General features: G+C 36.8%; 1 protein-coding gene across 6 annotated transcripts in view; it reads right to left on the reverse strand.

The window, feature by feature from the left end:
* LOC311301003 (inactive rhomboid protein 2-like) overlaps positions 1 to 18,062 on the reverse strand; it is a 210,814-nt gene that overhangs the window by 172,609 nt on the left and 20,143 nt on the right. For all 6 annotated transcript variants that reach the window (XM_084425803.1, XM_084425800.1, XM_084425804.1 and 3 more), the window contains 8 exons: positions 16,892 to 17,022; positions 8,460 to 8,643; positions 4,270 to 4,479; positions 1,504 to 1,632; positions 897 to 1,015; positions 571 to 783; positions 346 to 457; positions 43 to 117 (listed from right to left, as the gene is read on the reverse strand). In XM_084425803.1, the coding sequence (XP_084281929.1) occupies positions 43 to 117; positions 346 to 457; positions 571 to 783; positions 897 to 1,015; positions 1,504 to 1,632; positions 4,270 to 4,479; positions 8,460 to 8,643; positions 16,892 to 17,022 (1,173 nt within the window). The remainder of the gene's footprint in view (positions 1 to 42; positions 118 to 345; positions 458 to 570; positions 784 to 896; positions 1,016 to 1,503; positions 1,633 to 4,269; positions 4,480 to 8,459; positions 8,644 to 16,891; positions 17,023 to 18,062) is intronic.

The following is an 18,062-nucleotide window of genomic DNA, read 5'->3' on the forward strand; positions in this document are numbered from 1 at the left end:
AAGTCTGACGTCGTGAATCACTCTACTGTATGTGTCACTTACAGAGCAAGGACCAATCCAGAAGTTCTCCTGCTGCACATGCTTTACACTCTCATAAATTCCTTTGTTTCTCAGTACCTTAAAAAAGAGGGGAAAAAAGAATGGAATGGATAGTGGGCAACTAAATGTATAATAAACAGTTTTGTAATTGCTCACACTCTTGTGCAGTAACACAATATCAGAGCAGGCCCCCACAGAAAGAGCTGCATAATGTCTGACATAACAGATGTAAAATGACTGTTACATAATTACATAATCTTCCTATAGCTTAGAGGTCTTCCTAACAAACTCTTTTTGTGATCTTACCAGCTGAGTAGTGGTATGCTGGGCAAAGCCCACAGGAGCAAATCCATATGTAATGCAGGCCAGCAGTGTTATGACAATATGCACAAAGGTGATCCAGTAGGTAAAATATGGCCTGACAAAGAAACAATTAATGATCACATCTTTCTCTGAATATTTTAAAAGCAACATCTAAGGCTGAGAAGCTCCTGGTGATTTTGAGGAGCCTAATTGGGTTTTCTTACTCACCGATGACTGTGAAAATCTTCTAGTTGTTTCTGTAATTGGCTGCTGAGGCTGCCTCTATAGTGTCGGTTCAGCCACTTCCCCACCACACCCATCCCATACTGACGCTTCTGCTTATTAAACGCAAAGTGCTTCACTTTAGAAGCAATTCGACCGCCACGATGAGAAGAGGCTTTCCCAGAGGATGTCACAGTTTTGGGGATATTTTTTTTTCCTCTAGAGAAAAAGTGAAATGGAACTGAATACTGAAGGAAAACTGAATAGGCTTTGTAAGGCAACGGATGTACTGTTATAATTTAAATTCTTAAAAACTTCTGCTTTTAACTTACAAGCTGGGGAATAATATTCCCTCGCCCAAAGAAACATTTGTCACAGGACAAGAAGCTGATAAAGGGGGTGACTCAAAAACATCATCTGCCATAGAATAAAGCTCCTCATGAACATCAACCTGTGAAAGAGAAGAACAGAGACATTCATTAAAACGTGTACACATTATCTATCTATCTGTCTATCTATCTATAAAAGCACTCTTAAGGAAACCTTTTCATGTAACTTCACAATTCTATTGTCTTTGAAATATGGTTGACGTGTCTTGACAAAGGTACCGACAAGCATTTAGACAACACATCAAAATAAGTGCGACATAAAAAGGTTATTACATTTTTTTAAAATATACTTTAAGGTAAAACATTTAATTTATTACAAAGTGCAATTTTGCAATACATATTTGTGTTAATAAACAGTGAACGTGTACTCTCTTTGAGCAGACTTATGTAGCATTTTATTTCATTAATATAATATTATCTGCAAGTGCAGGTTTCAAAACAAAATATAGGCTACTTATAAGATTTGAAGTACACTATGAGTGTACATTCAATACAATTAAGCACAGAGGAGAGGAAAAGATTGGAGACAAACCCAGATAAATATACGCACTTTGCTAAAAAAAACTGAATCAGAGGTGTCCACTGTATCCACAGTGTCTTCCTCGAGCCAACTGTGGCGAGCAAAACTCCTCCTCTGAAATCCACGTCCAGTTTGAGTGCCCTGTAGACCCTGTCGACCCTACAGGACCAGAACATGTCAGGAGAGGACAGTACCACATGACACAACCTCTTTTATTCCAATATAATACAAGCAGACAAAAAAATAATAATAATGTTTGAGCTCAGCCATTTAGCCATAATAGGACTGGACAATTCATTTATAATGATCAAAGAGGTATAGTATACTCATTACTATAATTGATCATAATCATGCAGGTGATAGTTGACCTTAAAATAAAAATTAAGTCATCATTAACTCGCTCTGGTTTTGTTCCAATGTAGTATTGTCTTTCGTTCCTTTTTGGATCACAAAAGGAGAATTAAATAAAAAGAAATGTCCCACTCACGCTCAACCATATAATGGCAGTGAAAAGTGACCAGCATCAAGCTTTTTAAAAAAGACGCAAAAGACGCACAGAATGACTCCATGTGATGCATGCCAAATATTCCAAGTGTAGTGAAAAATAAAATGAAATGTATTAATGTATTATTTAATGTATTTAACGAAAATCCTGACCTTGGCCAATGGTCTTCTATGCACAGCTACACGACGTGCGTGTTCGTGAGACTCTATTAGCGCCGCAGTTCACTCCGCCTCGCACAGAAAAAGCCCACAAGTTGCGAGAAATCAAGATAAATAAATACATGACATGAAATACAATGCCTAGAAATCCCCAAAAAGAATTTGTGTACTTTCTTCAGTGAGTTAAATATCTCTGGACCGGAACTCCTTTTTTCTGATTAGAATGACAGTTGACAAATGTGAGCGCAAAAAATTCTTGTTACGACAAACTATTTTTGCTTGATTGTGGCAAAAATCATAATTATAAAAAACTAATACTAATGTAGCTAAGTAAAAGTTAGCACTTTTAATGACACTGTTTAATATCAGGCTCGTCTTGCAGTTTAGCAACAGTAGACTGCATTTTACAACACTCACTTATTCGGCTGATTTGTATGTTAAGTTTGGCTTAGGGAGGAATGAAAGCGCACTGCTGAATGTGGTGAAAATCGTTTTACCTCGATTTTCTTGTTTTCCTAATCGTAGGAAGCCAAAATCAAAATCAATTATGATTAATCGTACAGCCCTACGATGAACACAACAGATATTTTTTACCCAAAAGAAGGTACATAGATTGTATTTCATTTTACGTTTTTGTTAATCTTGATTTCTCAAGAGAGTGAACTGCGAAGCTAATAGTCTCACGAACGTGCACGTCGAGTAGCAGTGCATAGAAGACCAACAGCCAAGGTCAGGATTTCTGTAAAATGATACATTAAATTTCGGTTTGTTTTTCACCAAACCCTATCGTATACCCCTAAAACACTTAGAATATAAAGTGTTGCATGGGATCATTCTGCTTGATGCTGGTCGCTATTCACTGCCATTAAATGGATGAGGGCGAGTGGGACATTTTTTTTAAATTCTCCTTTTGTGGTCCATAAAAGAAAGAAGGGTATATGGCATTAGAACAACACCAGGGTGAGTCAATTATTAATTCATTTTCATTTTAGGGTGAACTATTCCTTTAAAGCAGGGGTGTCAAACTCAGTTCTTGGAGGGCCACAGCCCTGCAGAGTTTAGCTTCAACCCTAATTAAACACACCTGATCAGCTAATCAAGTCCTTCAGGCGTATTTGAAACCTGCAGGTGTGTGTGTAGAAGCAGGGTTGGAACAAAACTGTGTAGGGCTGTGGCCCTCCAGGAACTGAGTTTGACACCTCTGCTTTAAAGGGTTAGTTCACCCAAAAATAAAAATAAATTCATCACCCTCATGCCATTCCAAACCCGTAAGATCCTCATTTGTGTTTCAAAGATGAATGAAAATATTTCAAATGAAATCTGAGAGATTTATGTCCCTCCATTGAACTTCCACATTTTCGCTTCAAAAGGTTCACAAAGAGATCGCAAAAACTAATCCATATGAATCAAGCTGTTTAGCCCAAATTTTGTGAAAAGACTCATTCAAGAACAGCTTGAATTCAGGCTTTTTATTCACATATAAACATTGATCAGCAATCATAAACAGAAGCTCAATCGTACTTGCTTGACACACGAGAAAAAACTTCTTTCGTTCTTGCAGAAACTCAAACGTGCTGTGTAACACAAAAGAATGAACCTCATTGGTTCTCGCATATCAAGCAGTCATGCTGGGCTTCTGTTTACCATTTCTGATGTGTGCGTCGATGAATGTTTATGTGCACAAATGTAATGTGAATAAAAGCCTAAATTAAATTTGTTCATCATATAAAGCTACCATGTCTCTTCATAACCAAGAGACTAAACCGCTCAATTCATATGGATTCGTTTCAATCTCATTAAGAACTTTTTGAAACATCAAAGTGGTAGTTGCATGGACTGTCAATGGAGGGACAGAAATCTCTCAGATTTCATTAAAATATCTTAATTTGTGTTTCGAAGATGAACAAAGGTTTGGTTTGAAATTACATGAGGGTGAGTAAATGATGTCAGAATTTTTATTTTTGGGTGAACTAACCCTTTAAATGTATACACATACAAGTACCTTACCTGGAGGTGAATGCTAACATGCAAAAAATCTTAATTCACTAATTAAACACTAATTAAATCTAAAATACTAATTTATAAATATCTACAGAGGTGTGATGTAAAGACTTTCCATGGTGACAAACACACCTTAAGAAGGTTGGACGCAGCACGGAGGCTCATACGAGCCACAGATTCTCTTTTTCTCCTCGGCAAGCGTGTGTAACCGGAGCGCTGGCTGGTGAACGAGCAGAGAGAGGTCACACCTGGGGTCCAAGGAGAATATGCTGTATGGGGTGTCCTCGGTCGCTCAGACTCTTCATAACGGAACTGCCGCCCACGAGCCAAAGGATCCACAATCTTAAGAGCAACGGAGAAAAAGACAGACAATGATTAAGTAGTGATGGCAATAAAATTAAAATACACACATATAACTGACCAAATGTCCTAAATATCTTATTAAAGGATTCAAAGCTACATAGAAACTTGAGCATCCATAAACCAAATATATATATTAATTAGTGCTGAACAGTTACTAGACATGAATATAAATAAAAAAATACAAGGCAGAGAAGCCTAGCCCCAGCTGTAAAATGTAGGCAGCACAGAATACCTAAGGAGCAGTCCACACAGGACATGGTCTTGCATTTAAAAACAGAATTTGTCATCCTATAACATATTTAATAACCTTTTTATTATAACAAAAAGAACTCTGAACATTTAAATACAATGAAATAATGCACAATGATTGTAAGATTAAAGTGCAAAAGAATTATAAAGAACAATAGGTAATGGAAGATGTTTTGGGTTGAGGGTGCAGAAAGGTATATAAAGTATATAAAGAAATAATATAATATAAGTGAATATAATAATAATAATAATAATAATAATAATAATATATAAAATTAGTGCTGGGCAACAATTAACCGCGATTGATTGCATTCAAAATAAAAGTTTGTGTTTACATAATATATGCGTGTGTACTGTGTATAATTATTTTGTATATATAAACTAGGGCTGTGAAAAGATTAATCGCGATTAATCGCATCCAAAAAAAAGTTTGTGTTTACATAATAAATGTGTGTGTACTGTGTATAATTATTTTGTATATATAAATACACACACTTGCATGTATATATTTAAGAAAAAATTGTTATTTATATATACAAATATTTATATTTATATATAATATAAATTATATGTTAATATATACAGTATATACATGCAAATATTTCTTAAATAAATACATGCATGTGTGTGTATTTATATATACAAAATAATTATACACAGTACACACACATTTATTATGTAAACACAAACTTTTATTTTGGATGCGATTAATCGCGATTAATCGCGATTAATCTTTTCACAGCCCTAATATAAACACACACATATGCATGTATAAACAGTATTAGAAAAATGTGTTATTTATATATAAAATATTTATATTTATATCTAATATAAATTATGTATAAATATATATACAGTATATACATGCAAATATTTCTTAAATATATACAGGCATATGTGTGTATTTATATATACAAAATAATTATACACAGTACACACACATATAATATGTAAACACAAACTTTTATTTTGGATGCGATTAATCGTTGCCCAGCACTATACAAAATATATAAAACACATCAACACCACGAAGCATAACAAACAATCCCCGAGCTCATTTAAATAGATGGAGCATACAGTACATTTTAGACATAATATAGTGTAACTTGCAATTGTAATGCAAGGAGGAATGTATTTGCAATACACCATTTAAAACCTGACGGCTGATTTTAACGCCAGCTGAAGAGAAAAAATCCTGTGCATTATCCTCTCAATCATAATGCATTGTGCTGTGCTTCTCCTCTTTCGCTTTTCTCTGTGGAAAACTGGACTTGCATTTAGTCAGACGACTATTCATAATACGACGTTTTAGCCGAGGAGAGGTAATTACCAGGGTTGCGTTTCCCAAAAGCATTCTGAGCTATATTGGTGGCAATGGCCTTCGCTTTTAAGAAACGCAACCCACTAGCACTTATTGCTGTGAGAGTAGTATGTGAATTTGTATTATTTAGTTGAATGAGGACATCCTGTCTTCCAGATCTATTTTACTTGGCACAGATTTGATCGACAACATTAGCTTGTCAACTGCTAAAATAATGCTTGCTTATCTCTCTAATTTGGCATCTTTTTTGGCTTGATTTAGTCATCATCAGTGAAAGCTTTTTAAAGTAATATGATTTTTTTTTCATTAAAAATAAAATGAAATACTTAAATATGACTCCCAAAGTCACCAGAATTCAAAGATTTGGTGTTGTTTTTGCACACACACAAAAAAATACTCTTCACGTGGGGCCATGCCCCCAGACCCCCCTAGAAGGTACTATGGCAACAATTTTGGCGGCCCTGTGCCCTCAAATGTAAAATGCATCCTTTGAAATACAATGTGCCTTTACACTTTATTTTAAAAGATACTAGACATAATGGATTTTTGAAAAATAACATTAACATGACAGTATTTGAACATAGCCTCTGTACATATATAAAGCAAACATAAATGTGTAAAAAAAAATTACTCTACTATTATGTTCAATGTTGACTAGCAGCATCAGTACCGTTTAGTCCATTAGTCTCACACATACATACTATGAGCAAATGAAAGGCTGTGGGCTGTAGGCAAGTGATAGGCTTATCTTTAATGATATGGAAATAACACAAACAGCATTATAAATTCTAAAGCTACTTTCTGTAATGTCAATTTAATGCTTTAAAGGGTCATATAATGCCATTTTTGTACAAGCTAATATGATTATTTAGGGTCTAAATTAAAAGTTTGTAATATACTTTAATTAAAAATTCTCATTAGTATTGTAAGAAAACACTCATTTTACCTGGTCAAAAACAGCTCTGTTTTCAGCACGCCGTTTAAGTGCATGTGTCTTTAAATGATAATGAGCTTTGCTCACCCCGCCCCTCTGTTCTGTGGGGCGTTTTGCCACAACAACACACGTGGAGTGTTGCCTTGACAACAGTTGAGGGTAACTTTATATTTTGAAGAATGGCAGCGGGAGTCTCTGAGGACACTGTGCAACCGTATCAATTTGAACCGGAGTTGGAAAACAGGACGTTTTTGAATGGTTGGTTAATGTAATGTCACTTTGATCTATCTTTGTGTGTACTGGCAGGGTAGAGTAATGAGATAGGAACACTATGTGTTTACTGATGTATACGTTAGTTCATTGACAGATTGATGTTACAGCTAATGGTCATGAAAAACTTTTTTCCGGTGAATGTAGGCTTGTCAGTGATGCGTAACGTTATCTATGCAGTGTTAGGTACAACTGTCAGGGCTGAAGCACTAACATTTTACTGATCTGCTTAAAAAATAACCAGTCTGTGAGACTATGACAGTCATTAGGCACATAAACAACACATACTCGGACAGGAGCTAATATCTTTTTCAATGTTCTCGTTTATAAAGCAGTCTGGTGAAATGATTCGCGCAAACATGAAAGCATTGCTGTTGCACGGACTATGATGACAGACAGCTCGCTCACGAGCGAGGGCGGGTCTGTGTTGAAACACTGCTGTCAATCAACAATCGTGGGAGGGGCGTCGATTTTGTGATGTCACAAAATTGAACGGCTTCATTTGAGAGAGGGGAAAACATATAAGGAGATTTAAAAAAAAACACTGGATGGATTTTTATCATTTTATGATGGTTGTGTACAGGCACTGCCAACACACATTTCAGTACAATCAACTTGTAAAAGTGCATGTACCATTATATGACCCCTTTAATAATTTGTTACAATAATGTTTTAAGTTATCTTCATTTGTGAACTACAAATATTGTGTTACGACCCGGTGACGTGTAGCTCCTACTTCTTAAATTGGATTTGTCTGCGCTAGGTGGTGTTTTGTTCTGTTTTATGTGTGTCTTGTTGCGTGTTTGCAGGGTGGAGTTGAGTGACAGGTGCTGTGGATTACCTGTGATCAACAGACTGATAAGACTTTTTGGATTCATTTAATCTTCGTTAGTGATTACCTCCCCGTTAGTGTTACACCGCCCTGAGCCACATGGGTTGTAACAACTGATATGCGATGAATTACAGTAATCAGCATACCATGTAATGAAATATGATTAAAAGTTTTTAACTGATTGATAACCCTACTAACATATAGAAGAGTATCAAAAGATTGTCTATTAGCATTGCAGATGAATTGACAATTTGAAGAAATGCTAATTATTGTTTAAATAAAATAATTCTTCTATTTGTTTTACATTAACTACAAAAATTAAATTGCAGTAAAAATGTGTACATGTATGATACCTTTGGCATTCTGGGGGCCACAGGTGACTCCGGGCCATAGTCCAGGCTAGCTGCCTCATTCTGCTCACAATACTGGGGCTTCAGTTTGCCATATCTCTGACTGCAGTGCCGGAGGCTCTTCCTGTGCCATTCCTGCTGCTTGGATTCACCACCACTGCCCACTCCAAACCACTGAGCTGTACCCCTGTGTTTATAAATAAAATAAAGAAAACAAATGATCACGGTCCAAGCACCATTGGCTCGACTGGGATTATGTGATACAATTAAAATCTAAAAAGTATCTTTTCAAATACAATGTGCCTTTACACTCAAGTTGATCTTGAATCTTCACTGATAGTTGGGGTGAATCAGTTTACTGCAATAAACATTGGTGTCAAAAGGTACAACTGAATTCCAAAGAAAAACACTCTCTTAATGTTGGACTGAAAAACAAAGTACAAAAAAATCAGTAAAAAATTCCATCATAAGATATATGATCACAAAAGTGGCGTAACTTTGTTTTAAAACGTGGGCGGGACAGGAGTGGGTGGGAGAACAATAATAATAATAATTAATAGAATTAATAATAATAATTAATAGAATTAATATATATATATATATATATTTTTTTTTTTTTTTTTTTTTTTTTAACTGCAGGCTTGATGAGCATAAGAGACTTCTTGCAAAAGCATTAAAAATAGTAGTGTTTCCAAACTTTTGACTGGTACTATATATATATATATATATATATATATATATAGTACCAGTCAAAAGTTTGGAAACACTACTATTTATATATATATATATAGTACCAGTCAAAAGTTTGGAAACACTACTATTTTTAATGCTTTTGCAAGAAGTCTCTTATGCTCATCAAGCCTGCAGTTTAAAAAAAAAAAAAAAAAAAAAAAAAAACAGTAATATTATGAAATATTATTACAATTTAAAATAATGGTTCTCTTTTTTAATATACTTTAAAATGTCATTTATTTTTGTGATGCAAAGCTGAATTTTCATCAGCAAGTACTCCAGTCTTTGGTGTCTTATGATCCTTCAGAAATCATTCTAATATGATGATTTGATACTCAGTTATTATCAATGATGTAAACAGTTGTGCTGTTTAATATATTTTTTTGGAATACTTTTTTCAGGATTCATTGATGAGTAAAACGTTAACAGCATTTATTCATAAAAACAGCATTTATTCAAAATAAAAACATTTCTAACAATATAAATCGTTACCATCACCTTTTATCAATTTAACGCATTCTTGTTGAATTAAAGTACTAATTTCTTTTAAAAAAAAATAGTTATTGTTCCCAAACTTTTGAACGGTAGTGTATATTGTTACAAAAGATTTCTATTCTAAATAAATACAGTTCTTTTTAACTTTTTATTCATCAAATAATCCTGAAAAAAGTATCTCAGGTTATAAAAAAATATTAAGCAGCACAACTGTTTCCAACATTGATCATAAATCAGCATATTAGAATGATTTCTGAAGGATCATAAGACACCAAAGACTGGAGTACTTGCTGATGAAAATTCAGCTTTGCATCACAAAAATAAATTACATTTTAAAGTATATTAAAAAAGAGAACCATTATTTTAAATTGTAATAATATTTCATAATAATATTTTTTTTTTTTTTACTGCAGGCTTGATGAGCATAAGAGACTTCTTTCAAAAGCATTAAAAATAGTAGTGTTTCCAAACTTTTGACTGGTACTGTATATATACATATATATATACAGCTGTGCTGCCATTTTTTTTTTATAGAGAAGAGGGTTTCTCCTGGCAACCCTTCCAATCATGCCATACTTGTCCAGTCTTTTTCTATTTGTTCTGTCATGAAATTTAACATTTAAAGGGACTATGTGTAGCTTTTTAGGTATTTTATTATCTAAAATCAATATTTTTATTAATAAATATGCCCTCAATGGTGTACAAATACCTATGCCAATGATCAGACTAATCCTCGTAAAAGAAGAATTTATTATCTTTATATACATGGGACGGGTAGGTCCACGGAGGATTCCATGTAGTTCCGCCATCTTGAAAAACTATAATAGCAGAGAGGGACAAAAAGTACTAGGCCAACGCGTTTCCACAACGCGTTTTCGTTCAGAACCAGCGTCATGTGACTGAAGCCAGCAGAAGCGGAGGAGCAGAGCAGTGAGAGGCGTTTGTCACTGCCGCGGCAAGTTTAAAAGGATGCACTGCACGGTTATTTATACACCGTTCATTCATACATATGCTGAGTCACAGGATGAGTCCTCGTCGTCGAAAAAGTCCAAAATAGGCCGTAAAAGGAAACGTGACCGGAGATTACAAAAACAAGGGTTAATGTCGGGATAGCTAATGCAGGAGAAAGCTTTCAAAAGAGACCCTGAAGTTGCCTGCTTTCTTCTCGACAGGTAAGTCAATGTTACGGTCTTAATTACAAGCTTTTTTTTCATTGCTTGGTTGTGTACTTTATTATATAGACAGTAGAACATTTATAGTTAAAAGTTAAACAGGCTCTATGATGAATAGCAGCTATTGAGTAAAGTAATGTTAGAGAAGGCTCTGATGATGATGATATCTAACAATGCATGTACTTCAAAAAATATAACGAGTAAAGAAGGCATTACTACTAATTACCATAGTTAATGTTTTTCACAGTCAGTAATTCATACTGTAAGATTCTTTTTTCATTGTTTCAAGTTTCAGTTTGTTTTAAATAACAAACCTGTTCACCCGAAGAAAAACTCGAAGTGCTATTATAAGACATCCTGTCATAGCTTTTTAGTACATAAGGGCTACCATAGATGCAACGCGCATTTGAAAAAGTGAGGCGCTGGAGAGCATTATTCGTTTGAATGCAAAATACAATTTCACCACTAGATGGGAGAAATTCCTACACACAGTCCCTTTAAAGCAGAACTTGGTAACTTTTTTAACTTAATAAAACTGTCTAGAAATCATTTGGATGGTTAAACAACCTGTTCTGGTTATATTGGTGACTTTCCCTGCTCCCCCCAGCGTTCCCAGGCGGAAAACCAGCCTTGCAACTTTGGGACTACCATCTCGGCAAGATAGAAATTGGAAGTCTCGTGAGAAGCGAGAACGAGCGCGAAACACGAACTGCTTTACGTCATGTCAATGTTCTATGATAATGTGTATGATGTATTACCCACCTCGGTAGACATTAGAGATGCACCGATTGATCGGCTGGTGACCGGAATTGGCCGATTTTCACGTGATCGGCCGGTCAGTCTGACATATGCCGATTTTATGCCGGTCAAATGCACTCGGGCGCCGCATGATTAACCTTTTGAGCGGTACGGTCTCATATGTGGCATTTTTATTTCTGTGCCCCTGAGAGTACGAGTGCCACATTTAGAATGTTCAGTGACGTCGCATAACTGCCAGATTCAAAATGTGCTTTCGCGCGTTGGCTGGCGCTGAGCCAGAGTCGGACGCGTTCAGCGCTGTCATAGATCACAACTAAGCAGTGTTTTCAACCTCATAATGTTTATTTTAGGTTTCAGATATTTAAATACACATAAGCAAGCAAGAGTAAAACAATACATTTGGAGTTTGTAAAATACACACTGATGTCTGTGGAAGCAGCAATAACAATCTATTCAAATATAATTTGCCGACATGTGTTATTCATATCAGACAAACATAGTGGAAGTAACTATAAAGTTTACTCTATTCTTCTCAGTTCACCGGCCACTTTCTTGCATTTATTTCGGGAGAAACTGATGAATTCACGTGGTGTAAATCCGACTGACAGGACAACATTGCGGCGCCCATCTCATGTTATAAACTCAGTAAAAAAAGAAACGTCAACTGACTTTCAACTGTTTTTACTTTCAGTAAACTTAATGTGTGTAAATATTTGTATGAACACTAAAAGAGTCAACACCATAAGACATAAACTAAAAATGTTTCACAGACATGTGACTAACAGAAATAGAATAATGTGTCCCTGAATGAAGGGAGGCTCAAAATCAAAAGTACCAGTCAGTATCTGGTGTGGCCACCAGCTGCTTGAAGTACTGCAGTGCATCTCCTCCTCATGGACTGGACAAGATTTGTCAGTTCTTGCTGTGAGATGTTACCCCACTCTTCCACCAAGGCACTTGCAAGTTCCTGGACATTTCTGGAATGGCCCTAGCCCTCACCCTGCGATCCAACAGGTCCCAGACGTGCTCAATGGGATTGAGATCCGGGCTCTTCGCTGGCCATGGCAGAACACTGACATTGCTGTCATGCAGAAACTCACGCACAGAACGAGCAGTATGGCTGGTGGCATTGTCCTGCTGGAGGATCATGTCCGGATGAGCATGCATAAAGGGTACCACATGAGGGAGGAGGATGTCTTCCCTGTACCGCAAGGCATTGAGATTGCCTGCAATGACAACAAGCTCAGTCCGATGGTGATGTGATATACCGCCCCAGACCATGACGGACCCCCCCACCTCCAAATCGATCCCGCTCCAGGGTACAGGCCTCGGTGTAACGCTCATTCCTTCGACGATAAACACGAATCCGTCCATCACCCCTGGTGAGACAAAACTGTGACTCATCAGTGAAGAGCACTTTTTGCCACTCCTGTCTGGTCCAGCGAAGGTGGGTTTGTGCCCATAGGCGGCGTTGTTGCTGGTGATGTCTGGTAAGGACCTGCCTTACAACAGGCCTACAAGCCCTCAGTCCAGCCTCTCTCAGCCTTTTGCGGACAGTCTGAGCACTGATGGAGGGATTGTGTGTTCCTGGTGCGACTCGGGCAGTTGTTGTGGCCATCCTGTACCTGTCACGCAGGTGTGATATTCGGATGTACCGATCCTGTGCAGGTGTTGTTACACGTGGTCTTCCACTGCGAGGATGATCAGCTGTCCTTCCTGTCTCCCTGTAGCGTTGTCTTAGGCGTCTCACAGTGCGGACATGGCAATTTATTGCCCTAGCCACATCAGCAGTCCTCATGCCTCCCTGCAGCATGCCTAATGCACGTTCACGCAGATGAGCAGGGACCCTGGGCATCTTTCTTTGGGTGTTTTTCACAGTCGGTAGACAAGTCTCTTTAGTGTCCTGCGTTTTTAGAACTGTGACCTTAAATGCCTACTCTCTGTAAGCTGTTAAGGTCTTAACGACCATTCCACAGGTGCATGTTAATTAATTGATTATGGTTAATTGAACATGCATGGAAAACATTGTTTAAACCCTTTACAATGAAGATCTGTAAAGATATTTGGATTTTTACAACATTATTGTTGAAATACACAGTCCTGAAAAAGGGACGTTTCTTTTTTTGCTGAGTTTAGATCAAGATTATTTATAAACGTTTTTAAACGACCAAACACACTCACTTACACATATTTAAGAATCAGAATATCAGATAGGCTAGTTGATGACATGGTAAGCAAGTTTGTGAATATTTTGAATAAAAAAGGAAAAGCGAAATAAAAGCGACACATCCGTCATACAGTATTATCCTCCTGGGACCCAGGAAAAAAAAGTTTTTTGAATTTAGTTTTTTTCCATGTCATCACACTGTTTAGAGCACAATAAACAAATGGTAAAAAAACATTTTTGAAAAATAATATTTTATTCATATGTTATGCTATGTCCTCTGTAGTGGACACCAGGACTAAGTTGTTTAAAAAATAAAATGACATGAAATTCTATGTATAGGCAAAAACAATGGGATTATTTTTTCAATCACCAATAAATTTGGGGGTTTCAGGATTTTTTCAACCAAAATTTGTATAAAGATTATTCTCAACTGTGTTATGAAAGAAATAACGGAATTAATTGATACACCATTTTACTTTATGCAATATGTGGGTAAAATGTCCATAAATTAATATTCCCATTCAATGCAATGTATCTATAAACTGTATCTAATTTGCCCCTTAATGTGTTCTTGGAGCAACATTTAATGAAAAAAGAAGTGTAATAATTGGCAACATTTTAATAATAATATCTAATATTTCATAGGAATATTGATGTATAATTTATTTCCATATTCACTTGTTGTGTCTCACAAAATGCCTGATAAACATGATTTAAGTCTTGATGTCCTCTATAGTGGACATGTATGAAATCAATGCCCTGTTCTGTAACAGAAAATATTTTTTTTATTTGAAACCCCATAACATTTTCCTGAGATGTTGTTTTATGAAATACAATTTGAAAAGTAGTCCAATTTAAATTATAATTACAATATATTATCATATTTCCATAAGAATGCTACATTTGATCACTAAATTAATGTCAGACATTTTTAAAGACCAAGGAGAAGTTGTTTTCATGGTGAAACCTCCAAATATTTGGTGTCTCTGAAAAGTCCTGAATGTGCTCTTTACAGGACACCCAGGTTGTGTCATGTGACATGTATGATGTCAGAGAAATTCACTAAAATATAATGTCCACTACAGTGGACAAAAGTCTATTCTTGGGTCCCAGGAGGTTATTGTGGCTGCGGTGTATCGCATGACGCATCGCCATGGAAACATTAAAGGGAACGTTCGCCTTGAAAAAACTCACCCTGGGGGTGGGGGGTGGGGGTGTCAGTTAGAATATTTTAAAGTTACGCATGAAAGGGTTAAAGAAAAGATAGAAAATAAATATTTGTGTGTGCTGTAAAGAGGTTAGGAAAAAATGTAATCGGAATCGGCTAAAATCGGTATCGACAGGTCAAACTCAATGAAAAATCGGAATCGGCCTAGAAATTTGTAATCGGTGCATCTCTAGTAGACATAGCTCCACACGATACAGTTGGCTTGCTCCAATCAGAACTCGGCAACTCTAGCGAACTCTAGTCACTTCTTCGCTGATTTTCCCTTTTGTTGTCGCATGTTTTCCCCACGAGCTCCCCCTACAGCTGTGGGGCGTATATTTCACAACACTGTCGTAAAAAACTCACTTGCGGCGGCCTCCTCCCCCTCTCTACCGCTGCTCATGTGCGTTTTGTTATGATCGGAGCAAGCCAACTGTATCGTGTGGAGCTATGTCTACCGAGGTGGGTAATACATCATACACATTATCATAGAACATTGACATGACGTAAAGCAGTTCGTTCTCGTTCTCGTTCTCACGAGACTTCCAATTTCTATCTTGCCGGGACGGTAGTCCCCAAGTTGCAAGGCTGGTTTTCCGCCTGGGAACGCTGGGGGGAGCAGGGAAAGTCACCAATATAACCAGAACAGTGTGATATATATAACCATCCAAATGATTTCTAGACAGTTTTATTAAGTTAAAAAAGTTACCAAGTTCTGCTTTAAACATGTTAACTGAGGTCTGTAGAGTCTGAGGTGTAGTTCTTGGGTTTTTGGCTGTTTCTCTGAGCAGTGCGTGGTCTGACCTTGGGGTGAATTTTGTGGGACGACCACTCCTAGGAAGATTGGCAACCGTCTTGAATGTTTTCCACTTGTGAATAATCTTCCTCACTGTAGAGTGATTACCCGAGTAACATTCAAATTGTTTAGAAATGTTCCTGTAACCCAGTGGTTCTCAATTCCAGTCCTCGGGACCCCTTGCTCTGCACATTTTGTATGTCTCTCTTATCTGACACACTCAGTTCAGTTCATGGAGTCTCTCCTAATGAGCTGATGATCTGGTTCAGGTGTGTTAAATAAGGGAGACATACAAAATGTGCAGAGCAGGGGGTCCCGAGGACTGGAATTGAGAACCACTGCAGTGTAACCCTTCCTAGATTGATGGGCAGCAATTGCTTCTCTAAGATCATTGCTGAAGATCACACCTGAATGCTCTAGCCCAGCAAACCGCCAAAACTTCTGCTTTTATAGAGTTAGTCACACTTGCTGATGATCGATTAATCAAAGGCATAGAATTAGCAGCGCCTGACTGCTACTTACCCTCTTAATTCCTATGGAAGCAGAAAGGGTGTGCTTAGTTTGTCACACATGGCTTCTCCATTTTGGCCTAGTTTTTGTTTAATAAACTATGACACTGTAATATTTCATGCGTTGTTGTTCATCTGAGTTTGTATTTACGCATTAAAGTTGCATTCCTTACTATAGCAACAGTAGGCTTCCATCGAGTTTTCTTTCCGAATGGTCACTTGGACAGTAGAAAAGTGAAAATGGTGGCATTTTATTTCAAATGAAAATAAGATAAAAACCCTCATATAATGGAGAGGTGTGTTATAAAATGTTCGGTATAAATATGTTTATTAAGGATAAATCACCAGAGATAGGTCTGTCTGTCTGTCTGTCTGTCTGTCTGTCTGTCTGTCTGTCTGTCTGTCTGTCTGTCTGTCTGTCTGTCTGTCTGTCTGTCTGTCTGTCTGTCTGTCTGTCTTGCTATCTCCATCCATCCATCCATCCATCCATCCATGATCCGGCAGCTATAGCGACGTGCATTTCCACTTGAGATCAATAAAGAAAATGATTAATTATTTCTTTATCCACACGCATTCATCTGTGATAGTTACAGTTTACCTGCGTATGCTCTGAGAGAGTGATGTTTGCCTCCTGAGCGTTCTTCTGTCCCTTGTAGATGGACTGTTGTGCGATAATACTTCACTTGACTGCTGTAGACTCACACTCTTCTTTAAAGATGGCTGCAGAAACTATAAACCACACAAATACTCTCATGCAGTTAAAACTCAGTTAGAGCAGTTTAGCTGTATTGCCTCGGTCAACTTTAAACAAAACACTTGGATATCTCTTAAAGACTATTGAACTAATAAAAGTCTGCAGCCCTGATATGCACAAGATGCTGACAATTTTCATCAGCTTCTGCCATTTTTAAGTTCAAGAAGTACTAAAAAGCTGTGAATGCTCTGTGGGCATGCAGAAAGAAGAAAATACATATTTTTACAAATCTACCTTTCTTAACATTTTAGTGTTCAGCAACTAAAAGAAAGTTTTCTTTAATCAACCAGCTTTTTTATTTAACCCTTTTGAATAACATATTTAATCTAATGATTTATTTCATTAATATATTGATAAACACCACTGAATATCTATTTTGTTTATTAATCTATATCTATTCATTTTTTAAGTTGAGCATTTAAGTCCTCAGGCCCCTTTTTTGCTAACACTGTGTTTCCTAAAATGCTTTAAATTATTTTATTCACAATGCACACTCTATTTAAAATAACAAAGCAAATCCCAGAGGTGTGATAAATTAGCAAATTTATTAAAAAAGAAAAAAATGTAATATAACAAGTATTCAGACTCTGTACTATGACAACTTAAATTTAGCTTGGATGCATCCAGTGCCAGTCCTCCTTATACGCAAAATACACAAGTTGCGAGAGGCCCCATTGCTCTCAAAGATGATTTGATGATGATAAGATAAGTAGCGTATCACTATATAATGTAAACATGACAATAATATGCGACCTCAACTGATTCAGTCATGTGGAAATGTCTTTTTTTTTAATACTTAATGATTTTTATTTAAAGGAACACTCCACCATTTTTTCATATTAAACTATGTTATTCCCTTAACTAAGACGAGTTGATACATATCTCTCTCGTCTCAGTGCATGCACTCAATCGCTCTGGCGCGCGGCGACACTTTGATAGCACTTAGCTTAGCCCAGTTCATTCATTAGGGACCAAACAGAGATGAAGTTAGAAGCGACCAAACACCTCCACGGTT

The sequence above is a fragment of the Rutilus rutilus genome (assembly GCF_951802725.1).
Source record: "Rutilus rutilus genome assembly, chromosome: 12".
Classification (NCBI taxonomy): Eukaryota; Metazoa; Chordata; class Actinopteri; order Cypriniformes; family Leuciscidae; genus Rutilus; species Rutilus rutilus.